This window comes from Gymnodraco acuticeps, unplaced genomic scaffold (genome assembly GCF_902827175.1).
Source record: "Gymnodraco acuticeps unplaced genomic scaffold, fGymAcu1.1, whole genome shotgun sequence".
Lineage (NCBI taxonomy): Eukaryota > Metazoa > Chordata > Actinopteri > Perciformes > Bathydraconidae > Gymnodraco > Gymnodraco acuticeps.
Genome location: NW_022991451.1, coordinates 1,496,126 through 1,518,579, shown reverse-complemented (window position 1 = coordinate 1,518,579; position 22,454 = coordinate 1,496,126). Strand labels below are relative to the sequence as shown.

The following is a 22,454-nucleotide window of genomic DNA, read 5'->3' as shown; positions in this document are numbered from 1 at the left end:
TTGTTTCCTTGTGAAAAATGTTCTCCCACTTTTGTCTTTAAATCCATCATAGGTGTAATTTACGCAGAATTTAGATTCTCTGGTTTCATAGTTACTGAAAGGTTTGACAAGGCAAAATATTGACCCTACAGTACATGCACAGGTTTGTTTGTTTTGAAAGTGTGAAAAATGTATGTCAAAGTAAGCATTAGCATATTACACATGTTGCAAACTGCAGCTTGCGTGCATATCTGGTGAAATGGGCTCACAAGAAGGAACAAATCTTGTTTGTTTGTAGCCTTTATTTATCCAGGTAAAAAATCCCATTGAGATCAACGATCTCTTTTACAAGGGAGACCTGCCGCACATTGGTTACACATGTAACAGAAAACAAAAAGGACACATACAACTTAATGACAGGGGTACAATTTACAAACATATTCACAAAGACGGGTACCAGGAGTATCAAATATAATTTCATCAAGCTGTGCTTTAAAATTATGCAGGGGAACCAAAATGCTCATTTTCAAAATGGCTTTGTATATGAACATGTACCAATGACTGAGTCTCCGAACAGTAAGTGATGGGAGACTTGCCCTGGCATACAGGGTACAGTGATGAGTAAGTGCTTTACAGTTTGTAACAAATCTCAGCGCACCGTGATAGGCGGCATCTAACTTGAACAGGTAATGGGCAGGTGCATTCATATATATCAAATCACCATAGTCCAGCACAGGTAAAAAGGTCACAGAGCATTTTCCTGGCCTCAAGTGAGAAACAGGACTTGTTTCTGAAAAAGAAACCTAGCTTCACCCTTAGCTTTCTAAGCAGATTATTGACCTGAGGTTTAAAAGAGAGACAATCATCAAGCCAGATACCAAGGAATGTATAACAGGTAACCACTTCAAGTACTTTTCCTTGCGTAGTAACAATATCCAAAGTGGTCTCCGGTGTCTTTTTGAAATAGCATTACCTTAGTTTTATCCACATTTTAAAAGAAGCTTAAGCTCAGAGAGCTGCGTCTGAATAATATTAAAAACAGCCTGTAATTTAACAACAGCCTCCTGAATGGAGGGACCTGCACAGTACATCACGGTACATCAGCATAAAAATGTAAAGTTGCTTCATCCACATTTTGACCTAAACTGTTGATATATATGGAGAATAAAAGTGGACCTAAAACAGAACCTTGTGGTACACCATTTGTAATGTTTAACCACTCAGAAGTGAGCCCATCAAAATGAACACATTGGGACCTTTCAGAGAGGTAGTTCACAAACCACCCCACTGCATGGCTGGATATGCCAATACTGGCCAGCCTCTGTTTCAGGATTTGATGATTGACGGTATCGAAAGCTTTGGAAAGATCAATAAACAGACTCTTCTTTTTGTCTAAGATATTAGCAATATCATTCACCACTTTAATTGTGGCAGTGATGGTGCTATGTTGCTTTCTGAAACCTGACTGATGTTTACATAGGAGGTCATTGTTACTTAAAAAACACCTTTACCTGCTCACTCACTAGGCTTTCAAGAATCTTGGCCAGAACTGACAATTTAGAGATGGGCCTATAATTATTTAATATAGTGGCCTCCCCTCCTTTTAGTAGAGGAAGGACATAAGCTGACTTCCATATTTTTGGAATTGTGTTCGTGCTGAGGGAGAGGTTAAAAAGAGAAGTAAGAGATGGTGCAATCAAATCTGCTGCTATCTTTAAAAATAATGGTTCTAAATTGTCCGGACCTGCCGTTTTTTTAGGATCTAACTTGGTTAAGGCTTCATGAACGACTTCAATAGAAAAAGGAGAAAAACTGAAAGGGTTTTCATAGTGGCCCTGTCCGATATAGTGCCAGATGCTGTGGTAAGGCAAGGAGGTAGCTCATTACGGATTTCACCGGTGGGTAACGATGTTATGGCTTTCCAAAATGTTCTAGGATTATTCAGATTCTTTGTGGTAACTGAGAGATAATACTTAGACTTAGCACTTTTGATTTGTGATGTGAAGCTATTTCTTAGCTGCCTAAAACGAAGCCATTCTACCTCTGAGCCTGATTTTCAGGCAGAAATAGGCCCCAGCCCGAGATGGGGAGAACGTTCAGGCCACTCTCCAATGCCCTCGGTGCAAATCCTCCTTTCCACGCCAGCGGAAGAGAGGCAGCCCTGCCCCTCACTTTCCACGCTCCGTGAGGCGGATGAGTAAAAGCACTGCCAGGTGAGACGCTCTGCTCGCTCTGATCGACGCTCGCTCTGATCGCTCACTAACTTGAGCTCACCTGTCTAGCCCATCCATCCATTCATTCTCAACTCATCTATCCAAAGATATATAATGTATATGATATTGCATAGTCTTTCCCTAACCTATATTGTGTTTTGGTTGTGTGCAGATATTTTTGCAAACTTGACATTTTTTGAGAAATAAATATCATTAAACAAATATCTGGGCTTTTGTGGAACTGTCAAAATAGATATCATTGTCTGGCGATATGACTGAAATTAGAGCAAATCCCTGCAGCCAGGTTTAAAATCCGCCGTAAAACAGTTAAAAAAAGAAGAAGCCGTTCTAGCAACAGATTCACGTGGTTGTGGTGTGGAGATGTTAGATTAGCACAAAGGGATGTAGTGTTCAAGTTGACAAACTTAATGCTATGTACCCTGTTTGTTTGTTAGAATACTGTGTGTGTGTGTGTGTGTGTGTGTGTGTGTGTGTGTGTGTGTGTGTGTGTGTGTGTGTGTGTGTGTGTGTGTGTGTGTGTGTGTGTGTGTGTGTGTGGCAGCTCCTCAGGGTTGATACCTACAGGGAGGGATAAAAACTGCAGGACTCGTCACTCTTGGGAGCTCATTTAGAGCAAAGCAGCCCTGCCTCTCTGTCATCTAAATTGGAGGATTTAACACACACACACACACACACACACACACACAGGTATGCAAGCAGAGCACTGCCAACCAGCACACACTTTTCACACTTCTCCTACCTATACACTTGCATTTAAGTTTGTTGTTGCGTTACACTCGGTGTCAGCATGAGCAAGTCAATCAGAAGCATCCCATTATCTATTCATCCTCCGGCATGCCCACAGCAAATCAAACTGCTGGAGAGCCCAAAGGCTTCAGGGAAACACTTCAGCATCTCCACACAACTCCGAGAGAGTGTTGAAGCAATCTCGAGGTCTGGCAAGGGAACACGACAGTAATCAATAACTCTGTATGATGGTGTACAGATAGAAATCAAAGGCCAGGGACTTTCATAAAAGTAAAGAGGCAGGTGGAGAGCAGGCCTAAAATGCCGGCTCTAAAAAGGTATTGATTACTCGGAATGGTCAGTCGTGCAGAGGAGGGGTATATGTGGGGGGGGGGGGTGTGGCGGGTTCTATAGAAGCACAGAGCAGGGATTGATCTGCACAGCGGCGAAAGAACCTGCTCGCTAATGCTGGGTTTCCCTGCCTCAAAGGACCTCACTTCACCAAGCACTGATCCAGCAGCCAGCCACAGCAGGCTCATTAAAACCACCAGGCAAACACATACAACCCAGCAGCAACACACACTGCAGTGAGAATGTCTGAGAGCGCACAATGATGTTTTCAAGAGCGAGGAAGGTACATTTGACAAGCGGAGAATTTGTATTGCAGCACGGGGTGAAGGTCAAGCTAATTACATGTCCGACAGTACTCTGAAGCTCTGTACAGCTAAACACTGCAGTTTGAGGCTGAATCATCAGGGGAAACGCTTATGCTCATGTACTATAAAAATGACAAACCCAAATTACAAAACAGTTCTCTAGATCAGCTCTTGTTCAAGTTTTGTTAAAAGTAGTAATAGACTAGTTTACTAGTGATGTGTCAAAAAATGCACTAGTCAACATGTATGACTTTGAAACAATTCACTAGTTAACTAGTTGCACGTACATGTCAACTAGTAAGTCATTGTGTTGAACTAGAGAGAAGAAAACCACAACTAGTGGGCTCAAAATATCGACTAGTTTAAGAAAAAGCCATACATGTTAAATCAATATCTAATTAGTTGCATACAGTTACTCACAAGTGCAAAAAAAGCCAAACTAGTTGAAGGAAAAGTCTTACATGCAAGAAAAATGTGTAACGTGTACGGTCAAAGTCTAACATGTTTATAACAGAACCTCACTGGTGAGAAGAAATGCCCTCCACTAGTTAACTAGTAAGAAAAACATCTGTGTCACTAGTTTACTAGTCTACTCTACTACTCTAAGGCTAACTCTAACTAGTTAACTAGTAAGGTAAAAACAATTGTACTAGTGTATCTAGTGGACAATTTGGACCTCACTAGTTACATAGTGCACATTTTGAGCCTCAATAGTCAGCTTGTAAGACCAAAAGAGGCTTCAACTAGTTAACTTGTGAACATTTTGCCTTCACTAGTTAACGTGTAAGCTGCAATATGTATCCACTAGTTAACTAGTTGCCGTTCATATGGCCAACACGTTCACTAGTCAGCCATATGCAAATGAAGCAGACGGGACCCAGATTCTGATTAGTCAGTTTAGCTCTGTGAGGGAGAGCCTTAGGGGGCGTTCTCCTGCAATGTTTTTAGCAACGTCTTGAAGACGTGAGGTGCATCAGTCGGGTATTTAGTGCCTACTGTTAAAATATTGTCCGTGGGAAGTCAGTCAGTTTGTGTTTTGCCTAGAAAAATACATTTTTCTGTTTCTGCTTTGTGTGTGTGTGTGTTTTTGTTGGTGCGAGTGTGCGTATGCTTGTGTGTGAGAACACCGACACTCGAGACACAAAAGTAGTGGATATGATTGTGGGACATTTTATAAGCGGTGCTCATGAAATGTAATAAAGCAGAAACACTGGACAGATCTTAAAATCAGGATAATGATAGATCCGTATGATAAACAACCTCTCCATATTTAGCCTTGGACTAATATTTACGGAAGTCACAGCGATCTCTCAAAGCTGTGATCCGAAGAGGGTTACTTCCTCTTTCAATCCATCAATAATGTCACTCTGTTATCACAATGCCATTCTAATCCAAGCACCTTTCAAATTGCAGCTTAATAAAATGTTTTAAAGAGGATCTATATTCCTGTCTGCAGTCCTAAGGCAACTTTCTAATTTTAAGAAAGTCTTCAATGTTCTTTCCTAATTTGATATACAGTCATATGATCATAATTACAAAAATACTTTACTTAATACTAGTTTTATATTTTTGTAAATATGGTCATATGACTGTATTTTAAAACAGTGTATTTAAGCTCTTAAACTATTTGGGCTTGGTGGCGCTCTCTAGCTTATGGCCAATAGGAGACCTCGATGCATTCTTTCCCCTCCTCCTCATTAGCATTCTGTGCAACTAGTGTGACTAGTGCACATGTGGGATCAACTAGCACAGGGGTACTCAAACTTTTTTGTTAAAGGTCCACTTGTGAATTTTATACAAGGTCAATGGTCCGGATCAATGCCAGTAAAGTTCCGGTGTGTCGGGAAACTCACGCAGCGTCAGAAAATGAAACCCTCTCTATTTTCGTCCGTACCCAAATCTTTTAAAAACGGATGTACAACGAGCGGATACAGATTTGCTGCCGATCTGACGTCAAATTGGCGGCGGACCCACATAAAATTGCTATCAGAAACAATGCCTGACGGGTTTTGGACGTAATCTCGTCTTTGTTTACATTAGCAAGCCTCGCTAACACTCAGAGCTAACCGGTACTTTAGAGCAGTGGTTCTCAAACTTTTTTCAATAATGTACCCCCTTTGAATTTTTTTTTCAGCCAAGTACCCCCCTGATCAGCGCAAAATCAATTTGTTAAGGAAAAAATGCCTATATAAAGAGGTACTGCACCATCAGTGTCTGATTTATTAAAACAACAACCTTGTAACTGAGAAACACTTAAATGCTACATTTCAAATGTTTACAATCCATCACTAAATTCATGGCAAACCAATTTTAACATCAAGCAATAACACTAAGACGACATTAGTTGCATTGAACTGATCTTTTTAATAAGTTGTACAATTTAGTGAGAAACATGGGCTTGAGCTTCACTGAGGATCTTTGTCATTCTGACAGGGAGGCTAACTGCAGTTATTACACACTGCGTTTTGAGATATGTGTAACTCTGTTCATATAAAACCCACACTGCTCAAACTTTCTTACTTTTCCTAAAATTGGTATGTTTATTTATTGATTTTATTTTGGGGCGTAGGAATGAAGAGAAAAAAAAATATGAGCATTTTATGAGCATGGGATTTTGACCCCTCATATAAACATATGCATAATACTGCAATACCGCTATACTTTGCGGCCACACGCCGTTGCCAAGCAACGCTTATTGTTTAGGTCCTTTGATAAGCAGGCAGTCAAATAATTGACTAGAACTAGCTAGATCTGACAGATTTGGACATAAACGCGAGTGAAGTATAACCGGACGAGAGAGAGAGATCAGAGCAGCTGCTGCTGACGGAGAACACGCAGCTCTTCCGGATCACAACTCCTCCGCTGTGACGGACCGTTAAGTGGAGCAAAATTAAATACACTAAGAGTTACTGTAGACCTAACACACTTAGCTTGTTTATCTACTCCGGTACTAGCTAAACTAGTTATAAATATATGTATTCTTTACTGTCGGGTCACTTATTACAGGTTCAGCGAGCTGCACGAGACTGACGGGCTGTCAGGAGAGGGAGAGGAAAAGAGAGCACCCCGTTTATTGTTCCCATTTTATTATCCAGAATGACTGTAAACCTTTGAATAAAGTAGTTACTATTAGTAGTTTGTTTAAATGCATTACTTATGTTGTTTTTTTCATTAACATCAAATAAATCTCATGTACCCCCTGCAGTACGGCAACGTACCCCTAGGGGTCCGCGTACCCCCATTTGAGAACCACTGCTTTAGAGCACATGTGTTTGAAAAGCAGGAAATAAAAAAAGGAACTCACCTTGTGATAAACCTGCAAGAGAAAAAGCATTTGAGCTCCATACTGTTTCAGAGATAATCTTTTATGTGGTTTAGAACAGGATGGCGTTTTATCACAGCAGAATTTAACTATCTCCGGTAGAATTCTGATCAGGCATTAGCTCTGCCTCCTCTTTTTTTTTTTTTTAAAGCTAAGGACCCAAAATCCACGTTTCTTTAGCAGGGCTGCAAAAGAGGGGTATGAGCAGTGGCATGGCTACAATGGGTGATCTGTTTGGTATCTTAAGCAAAACACTTCACAGACATGTTTTGTATAGGTATGGCCCTACAATATATGTTTCCAATACAGCATAATAGGTCCACTTTAATTTATATCAGAATCAGAACCTTTTTTTTTTTTTAATAATGGGACACAAGGTTCGGTCCGGATTGATTTGCAGTTCGGTCCGGATCCGGACCCTGGTCCGGAGTTTGAGAAGCCCTGCACTAGTACTACTAGTGAACATTTGAAGCCTCACTAGTTCACTAGTTGAATTTAAAAGTATCTCACTAGTTAACTAGTAAAGGGCAAAGGGTTCACTAGTTAACGTGTAGACATTTTGAGCCCCACTAGTTAACTAGTAAGGTCAAAAGAGGCGTCAACTAGTTAACTAGTGAACCTTTTGCCTTTACTAGTTAACTAGTGCAGCTTCTTTTGTGTAACTAGTTAGCATGTCAGAGCTTTTGCAGCGCACTAGTTAAATTGTAAGACTTTTAGTGTCACTAGTACGGTCAGAGGGCCACTAGTTCATCAACAAGCTTACATGTACTTTGGTGCTACTAGTGCTGCTCCTGGCGTCACTAGTAAGGCTTATGTGGTAACTAGTCAGACAAAAATGCCACTAGTTGCTGAAAAATAGTGACTTAGTATAATGCTTTATTTAACTAGTAAAGCAGAGTGCCAAACTAGTTTGACCATATATCTAACAAGTGAAATCAAAGAGCCAACTAGTGTAGGCAGCTGCCGTGTGATATCAAGGATATGGAATAAATACTCAAATGGCTTGCCATATGGCTGCTGCTGTCCTGCCCTGCTGGCTGCTGTCAGTCAGTTTGATAATCGGCATTCAGGCAGAGAGCGCGCCGTGCGCGCATCGAGGAGAGGAGGACAGCAGTGGAGAGAGAAGAAAAGAGCGCATATACTTGTGTTCGTCTCCACATAGTTTTTGATGAAATTGACGAGAAAAACAAAACAACTATTGATTATTGGCTCTAGTATCGATATTTTGAAACGTAATATCGATATTTTGGGATCGATCCGCCCACCCCAAACTTATAGGTCCCATGTCATGCTTTTCCGGTTATTACCCGTCCCCTTGTGTGTTATGAAGGTTTGTATGCATGTAAACGGTCTGCAGAGTCAAAAACCCTGTAGCGAGTAAAACTATATCACAGAAAATACCTCCCCAAAATGCCTCGTTGGAGATTTCTCATTTTCTTCCTGGGTACTGTGACATGTGAATACCCAGAGGCCACACCCTCTGCCAGCATTTCACGAAACAAAGCTTCACAAACCTTTCAGCGATTCACGTCGGATATGTTCAGCGTAGGGCACTGAAGAACGATGCTGTTCCTGCTTTGTTTGGACCAGCGGGAGATTTGGGTACACAACCTGTAAGTATTCATTGTTGTTTGTGTATTTATGATGTTTAAAACAAACAAGGTATCTACCACGACTGTTTAAATGGGTAAACGTTTTTCGGGCTACTACGTTGGGATCGCGGAGAAATGCTCTCCGCAGACCAATGCTCACAGCGTTATAAACCTTTTTCTTACTCAATATCAAGCCACACCAGGGTCAGCGTCATGGGGGGTCATTCGCGGGCCATGCCCCCCCAAATGAGTCACTCTGCCCCCCCAACGCAGGGCAGGCAACCCTTGCCACTTTGCCGTTTTTTTTTTTAATCATATAGGCCAGGGGTGGCCAACCAGTCAGAGGTTAAGAGCCACATTGTTTCTATGTTACTGCAAAGAGCCACATCAAACACACAGTCACTGATAACGCTTGTTTCAGTTTTCTGGAGACAAGATTTCAACCACGTCACTGATGCATCTTTGTGGCATTGGGATATATATTTTTTAAATCCTCTGGAGCAGAGAGAGGAGCTGTGGATTATTGTTATTGATTATTGCATCAGTGTTTCTTAGGGTCAAAAACACTAAACTCACAACTTAAAATGAAAGCGTTTAGTTTATTTAATAAAAGAGCACATGTTCAATGTGAAAAGTGACGGTAGTTATACATTATTTGCAATTTGGTGCTATATATATATTTAAAAAATATATATTATATATATTTTTGAAACACCTTGAATTTCAGGGGGGGGCGCGGGGCTCCGTTGGCGGGGCGCAGCGCCCCTCCAACACAATGGTAGGGGAAACACTGGATAGTGTTTAATCAACGATAGGTTTTCCCCCCCTCAAAGGTGATTGGTTCACTGCATCGCAGGTATTATTGTGATTGGCTCTTGGGTCACATCAAAATTAGACGCGCTGTCATCCTCTCATACTGACACCTGACACCACACATACACACATAGGGAGAGCCGGGACGAAAGTAACACGGGACGAAAGTAACGGAGCGATTTTATCCGAGCCCAAACAACTTTGACCGGCCAAATTACGTCAGAATTATCAGCATTCAATACTTAACAGACCTACTAAATATCAGGTTTAACTGTCACTAGTAGCTAGTGTTGTCACGGTACCAACATTTTGGTTTCGATACCAAGTCAAGAATTGCGATTCCGATTCTTTTTTGATACTTTTCTTAAAAAAAGGGAAACAGTCTTAAATGTAATTATTGTGCTTTATTTCACACCAGAACCATAACCATAACACAAACTTTTCAACAATGAGAACAATAAATAAAATAAATGACAAGAATTCGTATTAAATAAAATTAATACATGTCTCACAGACAGGCCTCGTGGTGTCCATAGGCTTGCCCTCACTGTCAGAGATATAGCTCAAATACTTCCAAATTTCGCTTCTGGCGTCTTTTTTGTCAACAAGCCGAGGCGCAGCGGCAGCTGCACTCCCACTTGCAGCCATGCTTCTCGTTTTCTCACATGCTCTGGCAGCTAGCGCGTGCACGAGAGAGGGGAGGCACTTAGAGCGTGCTTGAGAGGGGAGGGACTTAGAGCGTGCTTGAGAGGGGAGGGAGTTAGAGCGTGCTTGAGAGGGAGGGACTGCAGGCAAGGCTGCAGTGCAGGGAGTGGAAGCAGAGCGCTGAACACACACGGCTCTTATTAAAACGGCGCTTTCTCACCGGAGTACTTTTCCCCGTCATTCTTAAAGTACCGATACTAATGAAACGGCGGAATCGTAACGTTTTTAACGGCAGGGTATCGCGGTACCTTTCAAGTATCGGTACACCGTGCAACACTAGTCAGGAGTCAATGTCTCTCCCCCAAACTCACACATATACAATTCGATATGAACTGAAGAGCCGCATGAAACTAGGCAAAGAGCCGCATGCGGCTCGAGAGCCGCGGGTTGGCCACCCCTGATATAGGCTAAGTGAAAACGTTTCCACTAAAAGTTTTTTATACATCAGAAATAAAGAATACAAATAGGCCTAGAAAACACAGCCTGAGGTGTGCTCACTGCTGCTCTCTGATTGGTGTGTTGCTTGACCAATGACCCCCGACCTATGCCCCCGACCTTTGTTTTGTTATCATTACGTGGCTGTGTGTTTAGATGACAGCCGGTGGCGATCTGTTAATCTGTTACACTGATTATACAGTAAAGCCATCGAAAATAATATGATATACAGTACAGTACAAGTAGCTTACTTCTGAGTCTCTGTGTTTCATTCAAGCTCGGCTCTGTGTATGTGTGGCACGAGCGCATTTTGTGAGTGCGTGAGCGGTAATGTGGAATGTTGTTGTTAGCATCTGGTTAGCTTGCTATGTTAACGGATATAAAGAGCTGTTTCTACACCAAGGTGGAGGAGAGTCCTCTCCTGTCAGACTGAGAAGATCGTATAACCTCAGCTCAGTGAGGTAAGGACTCTCTCAGTGTTTAGATAGTTCACTTTAGTGTAGGTTATCTCAGTGGGTCTCAAACGGTTTGGTCACCATTTATGTAAACAAGTATTTGTGAGGAACACCTTTATATGATCATTATAGTTATTCAAAAATAAGAGAATAAATGAAAAACAGGTATGAAATACTATAGAACAATAACACAAGAATACAGTTAAAAAGGGGAGTGATTTGTAAAATATCCATAAAGAAAAAGTAAATCTGTGTACAGTTCTGTTTCATATGGGTGTTGAGAGATGTAGGCTATCCATAGATCTCTTCATTTTGCTCTCAAAGTGCACCAGATTGATGCATTTAACTTAAATATTTAAAAGAAAATCTTCCCGGGGGAGCATGCCGCCAGACCCTCCTATAGGAGGTTAGGTCCACCCCCACCTAAAACATGTTCACATGGATAGGATACTAAATACATTTGCACACTTTTTATATGGTGGCCTATGTCCATATGTTTCTGTTTTGGTGGTCGTGCCACAACCGTGCATGTATGCAGAAGTCGTAGGTGCGCTATACAATAGCACTACACCCCTGCAATGTGTGTGAAAGACAAGACTTTACGGTATGTTTTTTTTTAATTGAAGTTGCGTTGGTGTTTGTGTGTTGGTTGTTGATGGCAGTGTGTGCCCCCCCCATGGTAAATGATTGCCCCCCCATTCGATTTGTTCTAGAGCCGACCCTGAGCCACACTTATTGTTTTTACTTCGGCTGTGAGTGTTTGTGTGCTCAGGATGAGTTTTGCTTGTTCTCGCTGTATCGCAGAGAGGCTCGTTGCTGCGATCTGCTGCGAGGAGCGGCAACGAGCCTCTCAACGTCCCGACCAATCAGAGCACACTGGGCTCACAGGGAAGGGGGGGGCAGGAGCTCCAACAAGCCTTTTAGGACTGTGGCCGTGTCTCAATTCAGGGGCTGCACCCTTCGGGGTACGCAGCCTACGGGGTCGATGCAGGATGCGGCCGACGAGACCGCGTAGGCTGGAGCGAGCGGCCTGCGAAATGAGACGGTCTAGTGTACGTCTTTACGTCACCAGCAGTTCCCGGCCCTACGTTTTGCCGCCTCTGTTGCCTAGCAACCAGTTCTTTTGAAGGAACTCTTATGTGAGTTCCACCAGATTTACAATGTCTCTTCAAAAATCACATTTCACATTGCCCAAGTTGGTGCAGCTTCTTTTTTTTTAAAGCTGAAGTTTACATGCGCTTTGCAAGCACTAGGGATGCCAGAAACTGACCATGATCAAAATCGAAAATCGGACAGCCCTGGCGAATAATAATCGATTATTCGACGCCCCGCCACTGCCTCCAAGTTTACAGTAAAACAAACTGGTGGTGTGACCGGTGACCATTTACAATTATTAATACTATTATTAGCATTAGTCTATATTTTGGTTGAAACTAAGCCAGAAAAAAACAAAAAAAACATAAATAATAATAAAAAAATATATAAATAAAATCGAAATTTAAAAATAATTTTCCATTATGGAGACTGTAACGAATATTTGAATAATCAAATAATCGCTGGCATCCCAAGCAAGCACATGCTTCTCCGTCTGTACCTCTGACGTTTAAAAGATATCCTATCATGCAAAATGCACTTTTTTATGTCTTTTATACATAAATATGTGTCCCCGGTGTGTCAGGGAACTCACAAAGTGTCAGAAAATAAAACCCTCTCTCTGTCCTCCGTACCCAAATCTCTAAAAATGGGGGTACAACGGAACTGACGCAGATTTGCGGCCGATATGTGTGGAGTCTATTTTTATATAACATTAGAAAGACTGATTCTTATTATTTCATTTTATGTTGCTGTGACTTTGGAATAAATAGACAAAATCACCAATCCCAAGGTTTGATGGGTTGATTGATTGATTGAAAAGTTTATTAACAGCTTGTATATTGGGTACAATACAGTACAGCTCAAAACATACAATTGTTAAGGGGATGCAGACCAGAGAAAGACTTTCGTCTTGTTTACATCAGGGTCCCCCATTTCCAATTCATCATATTGGATAGGAAAACGAAGGGAAAAGTCGCAGAAGAAAGTGTTTAGCTTACAACGCTAATGTAGCAAAGCCAGGTGCAGATGCAGTAAGAAGACGGTGAGTTACTAAGAGTCTGACCTTGGCCGTGTGGGTGAGCTTCGCTCCCACGCATAGCTAGGAAGCAGCATTATGAAGGTTTTCCACTATATCTGTAGAAAGGTTAGCGAAAACTAATTACTAGAATAGAGACAGAGTAGGGAGGGACTTTGCCAGCCGGCCGAAGGTTGATTGGAGGATCGTGTTGCCAAGACACTTTTTTCAAAGTCTGTGTACCTACCAAAGAGAACCAAGTCTAAACCACGGTATCTCTTCATCTAGTCTTGACCAATCATAAATGTACAGGCAACGCCCTGTGTAATAAAAAAGTATTGTCGCACGAGGTTCGAGGCTCTTTCCGGAAATAGTAGTTACAGCTTTGCTGCCAGTAATTTATATGATGTGACGGAGTCCTTGGCCAAGTGAATATATATATTTTGCTCTCTTTTAATAAATAGTTAAACTTAGAAGTTGTCTGTCTTTCCTGGAATTTTCACACAACATATGACGTAATATCGGAAATGTGGGCTGGCTTTACGCCCACGGCCCTATCAGAAACAATGCACAAGGTGTTTTGGACATAATATGGTCTTTGTTTACATTAGCAAGCATCGCTAACACTCAGAGCTAACCTGCACTGGAGAGAGTGTGTGTAAAAGAAGGATATAAAAAAGATACTCGCCTAAAGTAAAGTAAATTCAGATTGAACATAGTAAAAAAATGTAAATTATAGTTTCCGTCTAAAGAAAAAAATCTTACTTATAATGAAAACCACCCTTGAATGATGGGATAGTAGCCTTTACGAATCCAAACTATAACATATAAGTACCCTGTATCAAGATTGATGAAAAACAAGTGAAATTTGACCTTTTTAGAGAGGTTTAGAAGAAAAAAAAGTCCATGCGGACTCACCTCTGGGTACATTTGGGTTTGCCGTATCTCTGGAACCCATTAGTCGATTTGGGTGACTGACACCTCTTTGTAACCGTTAGAGCCAATATAATCGAGGGGAAGTTCCTAAATCCATCTAAACATTACCATTGGGGAGTTAGAATGATGCACAGGCAGCATGCCCAAAACCAGAAGCTAGCTCTACACCCATGGCCGAAATGTCCTTAAAATGAAGTCAGAATTTGAAATATCTCAAATAATGTATGCACTGCCATTTCCCCACATAAACATAACAGTCTGCAATGAAACGGTTGTCTCCTGTGTGCTCCATTTCCTACCTCGTTCGCACGAGAAAGTATCTCGTGCGAACGAGAAAGTATATTGTGCGCACGAGAAAGTATATCGTGCGTATCGAGATTTTTTTCCATTGACCTTTAGGGGCTCCGTATGTTTTACCATTGTTTAGGCAAAAAAATTATTTGACAGTCATGTTAACATTTATACGAGCTTAAAAAGATTTAAGCATTATTAATCTCTGATTAACATAATGGCATCTGCACAGTAAGCAGTGGAAGTGCTTTGGGTTAAATAACATTCACTTGTAAGCTGGGTCCGATATATTCAATTTCACAAAAATGCTGCTGAACCTTTTGTTTAAATCTCAACCTTAAGTTTAGTCAAATACATTTTTATTATTATTACCAATTACCTTGGTCTTTATTATACGATATCCATAATGTAAAGTACATTCCTCTTGAATGTATTCACTTGTGAATGCATTTTTTTGAACACCTTATCCCTTTGAGGCAAGCAGTACATCTAATAAAGTTCATGGTTATAACATCATAACAGAGGTCATTGTCCTTGAAAACTACATTTTCCAACAGCAATCAACCAACAGCCATTATTTTCCCTCCTGCCCATCGTCCCTGAAGTTAAACATGCAATGTTAGCAGAATAAATTGCATTATTTTTTTAGATACTATCCACTCTTAAGTCTCTACATTTTTAATTTAGTTTTTGTTGACACAGATTGCTATCTGCTATCACTTGTCTTTTATCGAAGTGATGAAATGGAATTTCAGTGCTGCATATAGCAGATTCTCCAGAAACCAATCTGTCATAGTCTGGAGACACCTTATCTGTCATCAGCTGGGACTTTACTCATGTTTAACTGCTTTCCCCCATGCACAAAGCCTCCGGCATAACCACCTTCCTGTGCAGCAGTGATTCGTGTTGACTGCTATTTCAAAATAGATTTCACAAGCAGTATATCCAAAAGGTGTGTAGGTTTGCAGGCCAATTGAATAAAAAAACAAAACATTTTCTATGTACACAAAATAACCATTTCTCTCAAATATTGTTCACAAATCTGAAAAGATCTGTGATAGTGAGCACTTCTCCTTTGCCGAGATAATCCATCCCACCTCACAGGTGTGGCATATCAAGATGCTGATTAGACAGCATGATTATTGCACAGGTGTGCCTTAGGCTGGCCACAATAAAAGGCCACTCTGAATGGATGTGGAGGTCCCGGGGTTTGGACTGAACGCCCAGGAGCACAGCGGAGGAACCGGAAGGGATCTCGGGCGGACGGCCCGGGGGCAAGGCAGAGCTCGCAAAGGGGCGAAGGCCACAGCGGGCGAACTCAGGGGGCCGGGCATGAGGGCGAAGGCAGCGGCTGGAAGAGTCAGGGGGCCGGGCCCGAGGGCGAGGACCGTGGCACTCAGGGGGCCGGGCTCGAGGGCGAAGACCGCGGCTGGGGAACTCAGGGGGCCGGGCACAAGGACGGGCAGGAGCTAGTGGAACCCCTGGCGGGTCAGACGTAGACGAGACCCTGGACGGAACCTGGGCTGGTGTCAGTGGGACCCACGACGGAGCAAGGGCTGGTGTCGATGGGACCAGAAACAGGACAGGACAAGGTGTTGGCAGGAAACCCGGCGGAGCAGGTGTCGGCGGGCCCCCCAACAGGACAGGACACAGAGCTGGCAGGACCCCCAATGGAACCTCCAACGGCACAGGACATAGGGTTGGCAGGACCTCCGGCAGGAGAGTAGTCGGCGGGACCCCCAACGGGACAGGACACAGGGTTGGCAGGACCCCCGGCAGAAGAGTAGTCGGCGGGACCCCCAACGGGACAGAACACAGGGTTGGTAGGACCCCCGGCAGAAGAGTAGTTGGCGGGACCCACAACGGGACAGGACATAGGGTTGGCAGGACCCCCGGCAGAAGAGTAGTCGGCGGGACCCCCAACGGGACAGGACATGGAGTTGGCAAGACCCCCAGCGGAACGTCCAACGGCACTTCAGTAGGGACTAGAGAAGGGACTAGAGAGGGGACTTGAGATGGAACTCGAGAGGTGACTCGAAAGAAGACTGGAGAGGGGACTCGAGAGTAGGGTTGGGTATCGTTTGAATTTCCACGATTCTGATTCCGATTCTACTTTTCGATTCCGGTTCTTAACGGTTCTCAATTCCGATTATTTGAGGAAAAAAATTATAAATTACTTCTTCCACCGAAAAAATTAAATTTATTCGAGAAAATTTTACACAGGTTAGTTTACAGTAGGGGTGCACCGAATGGGAAATTCTTGGCCGAAACCGATACCGAAAATAGGAAACAGTTGGCCGAAAACCGAATGCCGAAAGGCCGAAAATGATTAATAGAAATATATATATATATATATATAATGTATACATCTTTTACCAATGTTGTTCAGCTACCTGATTATGGAAATAGACATGATTATGGCAAAACTTAACTTAAATAATAATCACTATTATGGGTCCATAAAACATTTATTCAGCACTTTTGAATGCATACAGTACATTTATATATGTCATGTATTATTGCTAAAAAACATTATATCGCAGTCTTAGTGTCGCCAACTCGTTTCTAATATGCAAAGACAACAAATGCGTCTATGATGTATTTTCGATCAGACGAGATCTCTCTCCCCCGTCTGTGTGCGAGGGGGCGGGGCAGTTTACACACACGCAGCTGCTACATGCAGCGGAGCACACTGCGGAGATGGCGGAGAGAACGCGCTCCGAGGTGTGGTTACACTTTACCCGTCTCGATGTGGAGAATACTTGTTACCATAAGTGCAATAAGAGTTTAGCATGTAAGCACGAGCAATTTGTCTAAACATTTAGCAAAAGTGCACCGCATGCAGACAGAGGAATGCACCGGGTTCGACCGTCTTTCTAGCAGCTCTGTAGCCCCATCCACGAGTAACGTTTCCACGTCAGGTGTTATGTATACTATGCTAGCAGCTACACACGGAGTTAACTACATTATACAAACATGGGTTAATGATTAGAGGAAACTGAGTTATTTAGTTTGTTAAAATTTCAGCTATTCTGTTTACAGTCTGTCATCAGATTATTTAATACGATTTGTTAAAGGCTCAGGGCAATCTCGATGACACAGGTCAATGTTCCCCCCCCCTGTGAGCCAGCCGCGAGCATGGTCGCCGCGTCTTTATTACGTCATCACAACAACACGTTAGGTTACCAACGTAAGCCTGTTCTGACATTCGGTGATATTTTTTCGGTGCTAAAACCCTTTCGGCCGAAAGCCGAAAGGGCCTTTTTAACCATTTTCGGCCGATAATTTTCGGTGGCCGAATATTCGGTGCATCCCTAGTTTACAGTAATATTCACATTAATAAGTCTGTTTATATTCACTGCTATGTAACTGTAACCTGAGAACCACTGAAGCTACAACAGTGCAACAGTCCAACTTTTAAAGGAAACCCCCCCCCATTGAAAAACAAGCATATCTGCCTTCTCAGGCATACCGGGAAGAAATGTTTGAACATTTTAAAGTAAAATGCTTCAATCTGGTGCACTTTAAGCAGAATTACTAGAGACTAGATCTAGGGGGTACAACTCTCAACACCCATATGAAAAAGATCGGTTTACATTTTAATAATCAAATAAGTATGTGAACATAAACAGTAACCTACCATAGCCAATAACAAATACATTATTTATGCATATTTTTTGTATCTCTCCAGTTTAAAACGATATGTCTGGTTTACTGTCCTATAGTATACATTGGAATGATTTCAAACCTGTTTTATCCCAATAATTATAAAGGAGTGCTTTGGAAATATGTGTTTACATAAATTGTGATCAAAACGTTTGAGACCCACTGAGATAACTTAGACTAAAGTGAACTATCTAACCCCTCGGAGTCCTTTACCTCACTGAGCTGTTATCAGCCTCAGTCTGACTGGAGATGACTCTCCCTCCACATCATTGTAGAAACAACTTCTTCTTCCGTTAGAGCAGCTAGCACCAGATGCTAATAACAACAGCGCCCTCCCTTTCTCCCTCGCTCGCTCGCACTTTGGCTGTGAGCTGCGGGTGCCAGATAAGCCAACATCCCCCATTTTCATCACTTACAGCGCCGATCGTACAGGGCAAATGAAAAGTGTAACCGGGATGAAAAGGGTGTTACATTTACTTAATTATGAATGTTGTTACATCAAGGCCGAAAATTAGGATGAGCACCAACGGTCAAAAAAAAGTTTTTCCCTGTCAGAGCTGTCACAGCGGCGCCTCCATAGATCTGGCGCCCTAGGCGAACATCTATAACGCCAGTGCGACGGGCCGGCCCTGGTCTCAGGTTACGCTGTAGGAAGTGTAGGTACAACGCTACATTTCCCGCCCCGCCGCAGTCATACAGTAGGCTACGGAGAGCGGCGAGAAACATTTCCTCAGGCATCGAAAAGCGGAACCGAAATTCACATGTCTAAATGATGCCGTTGGAATATAAATGTTGGTACGCCGACAGGACACGGGGAGCTGGCGTCGGCCGGAGAGCCAGTACTGGAGCCGAAACCATGACTGCTGGGGCCGGTTCTGGAACCGGAACCATGGCTGTTGGGCACGGAACGGAAGCCTGGACCCTGGCTCTGTAAGCCAGGTAATGGAGCAAGGAAGAATGGCTGGGTGGGCCGGCACTGGTGCACGGATCCATGGCTTTGTGGGCCGGTTCTGGAGCCGGAACCATGGCTGCAGGGGCCGGAACCATGGCTGCTGGGGCCGGAACCATGGCTGCTGGGGCCGGAACCATGGCTGCTGGGGCCAGGGCTGGGACCATGGCTGTGTGGGCCGGTTCTGGAGCCGGGACCATGGCTGTGTGGGCCGGTTCTGGAGCCGGAACCATGGCTGTGTGGCCCAGCACTGGAGCATGGAACCATGGCTGCTGGGTCCTGTACTGGAGCCCAAAGCATGGCTTCTGGGGCTCGGGCTGCTACACACACCCCTTGAGAAGACATTCCCGCCCTAAATCGACATCATCAACCTAAGTGAAGGGGGATAAGAAAATAAAGAATCTGTTTTGCTCAATGAAATGTGTACACTATTGACTCGATGTATAATTTCCTTAAAATTAATTCTTACTTGAGTCATGTTTGACATAATACAGTTCAGACAGTTCTGTCCTCCTCTCTTCTCAAAAATCTTCAGAAGTTTGTCAGATGGCACATCTAGCTGAGAGAGAAATCTTGATCGGAGGGGCAGGGTTGTTATGTGCTTAAAGGGGAAAGGAAACACAATTACAGCTATAATATTCCGGTAGTTTATTCATTTTACAATGGATATTGATCGTAATATTTATTGTATATGATATTACTCGCCAAAAGAAAATTAATTATCCGCCGGCCGAATTCCGGGACCAGGCCGCTTCCATTAGGAGAGTCCCAAATGGTGACGTCACTGTGTGGGTCCTCGCTCCGGGTATCCATACCGGAAGTCAACACAACGTGGCAGATATTGCAGCGATGGAGGAATTTTGCAATGAGATCGACGTTTTGAACGATGAATTTAACTATTCGTCGGGAGATGACATTGATGTGGAGGCTGCAAGGCTACATGTTTTGCTCATGTGTTTCATGTGTCTGTGTTGCATGCTCTCTAATCATAACATCATCATCCCTGTAGTGAGTAGCATTGGATGGAGTCCAAAGGCATTTCTACACTCTAGGAAGCAAATCATAGTGAACAAACTGAACTCAACTGACTTTATATTACACCATGCTCATGATAAATAGTTTTAGCATATAGGCCAAAAAGCAACATTACAATGAAAGAAACCAAATTCTAAAATAGGCCGGTTAGGCCTTTTGTTTATGTTTGTCATTTGAAAAACCCATGGGACATTTAGTCACAATCATAGTTGACACTTAGTCGAATATATTGGACTTACCTTGAGGTAATCATTCTCAGTGCTTCTATTTCCCGTACAAACTCCTCATGCATGCCGTCCATAAACTCCTCTGTGAGGTCTGAGAAAGCCAGGGATGCGCTGGGGGGCACCCTGCTGTCAAACGAGGTGACCGAGCGCTCCTCGCCTGGGGATATGCTCCCTTCCCCTGTCTCCACGGCCAGGGAGAGCCGGTCCTTGTAGTCCCTCTCCGAGGAGAAGCAGGTGGTCCTGGCGGTGGCATGTTGGCTAGCTCTTTCTGCCAACACGCCATCCCTGAGCGGTTTGTCTCCGTCTAGCCCCCCGCCTCGGCTGCTTCTCGACTCGGCGTCGCTACTCACAGCGTCCGCTGAGAGCTTGTTTTCCTCGGAGGCGCAGTCCGAGAGCTCGGAGCTACTGTCGGTCGGGGAGAGCTTCCCGGTGGCACAGCCGGAGTCCTTAGATAAATCGTCGGAGCCTGTGCTGGCGTCCGAAACCTTACGCCGACCCCCGGTGCTTTTCACTGCGTTGGCCGTTTTAGACGAGGCTGAGGATGATTTGCCCGCCGGTTTGCTCTTATCCGCTTTACCTTCCTTTCCAGCGAGACTTCCCACGGGGCTGCGCCGGGAAATGCGGCTGCCCAGGTGAATGCCTCCCGGCTTGACGCTCAGAGTCGGGGTCCCAATCCCTCCGCGAATCTTGGTGAGCGACCAACCGGGTACATCCTTCGGTCTGGCCGGGGAGGGTACAATACGCTCCTGACGACGACCGTGTTCTTTTGTTGGAAACCACTGGTGCATTGCACGCCATGTTGTTTGCAGCTGTATTAAGCTTTGGCCCAGGAAGCCGTACCCACACAGTGACGTCACTGGGAAAGTCCCGGATCGATGGAAGCGCCCAAGGTCATTAGGCGCGTATTTCAAAATATAAATTTGCGTATCTCGATCGTTTACATTGGAAATAGACTAGATAAATACATTTCCTAATGGGAATATTGTCGCATGGAAAGCAGTTTGAAAAGTGTTTCCATTTCCCTTTAAACGCCACATTTATCTAAGAAAACAAAATATCAGTCATAAAAATCATCAAATCATTTCATTTTCTAATGATATTATGATTGTAGTGTGCTAAATGTATTTGCAAAATCACATACCAGGCATATCTTGCCTCAAAACAATGCAGAGAAACTAGTCCATGCATTTGTTACTTCAAGGCTAGCTTATTGTAACTCTTTATTATCAGGGTGGACCAAGAAGTCAGTTAAGTTGCTTCAGCTGATTCAAAATGTATTGACAAGAGCACGGAAAAGGGACCTCATTACTCCTGTTTTGGCTCCCTATAGAACACAGGATATAATAAAAAAATATTCTTCTCGCCTACAAAGCCCTTAATGGCGGGCGCCATCTTATCTTAAAGGTCCCATGTCATGCTTTTCCGGTTATTACCCGTCCCCTTGTGTGTTATGAAGGTTTTTATGCATGTAAACGGTCTGCAGAGTCAAAAACCCTTTGCCTGTAGCGAGTAAAACTCTAACACAGAAAATACCTGTCTATGCTGCCCCAGAATGCCTCGTTGGAGATTTTTCTCTAGTATGGTGACGTAACCATGCCCAGGTCCAAATGGACCAATCCGTGGCGGAGCTGGGGGGTGGCTGGGAGTGGCCACGGCCACCCCCAGCTGAATCCTGGCCACCCTATTGGCCACCCCAAACACCCTCACCACGGGGGCCCAAACTATTTTAGAACATTAAGAAAAAAATGTTTAGTAACCTTTCATCATTCATCAAGAATTAACATGAATAGGACGTTAGTCTCGCTGTCTCGCAGACCCCACGCAGCAACCAGGAAACGACACCAGTAATACAGCTCACACTGTCCGCTCCTCGAGCCTCAAAGGGCGGGGCAGTGAGCCCCGCAACGTCCCGCCAACACGGCACCCAGACCCCACGCAGCCTTCTCATCTGTTTGTCATTACTGGTGTCCTTTTCTGGTTGCTAACAAACGCCATTGTAACACATAAACACACACCAGAGCACAGTGGGCTCATAGGGGGGGGGGGCAGGAGCTCCAAAAAGGCGTGTAGGACAGAGAGTGAATACACATAGACCTACTATACAGAGATGCTGTATGAGAAAACCAATGTGATTTTGGAACAATGTAAATCTATTCTAGTAAACCTCAACAATGGAATTATGATCAGTAGAAATGGCCATGACATGGGATCTTTAACGTGAGAAATGTTTTCATTGATTGGTACTGCTAAACAAACTCTGATTGAAAGCTTGAAAGTGTTGGTTGAGAATTATGTAAAATATTCTGAAGAGAGCCTGTTTAGT

The 22,454-nt window shown here is 43.5% G+C and overlaps 1 protein-coding gene across 3 annotated transcripts in view; it reads right to left on the bottom strand.

Moving 5' to 3' along the window:
* The window catches only part of LOC117532916, a 26,307-nt gene extending 5,356 nt beyond the window's left edge, over positions 1-20,951 (bottom strand). Inside the window, exons 1-4 of one of the 3 annotated variants that reach the window (XR_004566958.1) lie at positions 20,144-20,951; positions 19,571-19,917; positions 19,339-19,470; positions 18,345-19,240 (exon numbers count right to left, since the gene is read on the bottom strand). Coding sequence is in view for 1 of the 3 variants with exons in the window: in XM_034196520.1 (XP_034052411.1) it covers positions 20,144-20,919 (776 nt within the window). In the remaining 2 variants the exon portion in view is untranslated. Of the gene's footprint in view, positions 1-18,344; positions 19,241-19,338; positions 19,918-20,143 lie in introns of those variants that run through there. The other 2 variants (XR_004566957.1, XM_034196520.1) reach the window with 2 other exon arrangements.
* Between the last annotated feature and the right edge of the window lie 1,503 nt (positions 20,952-22,454).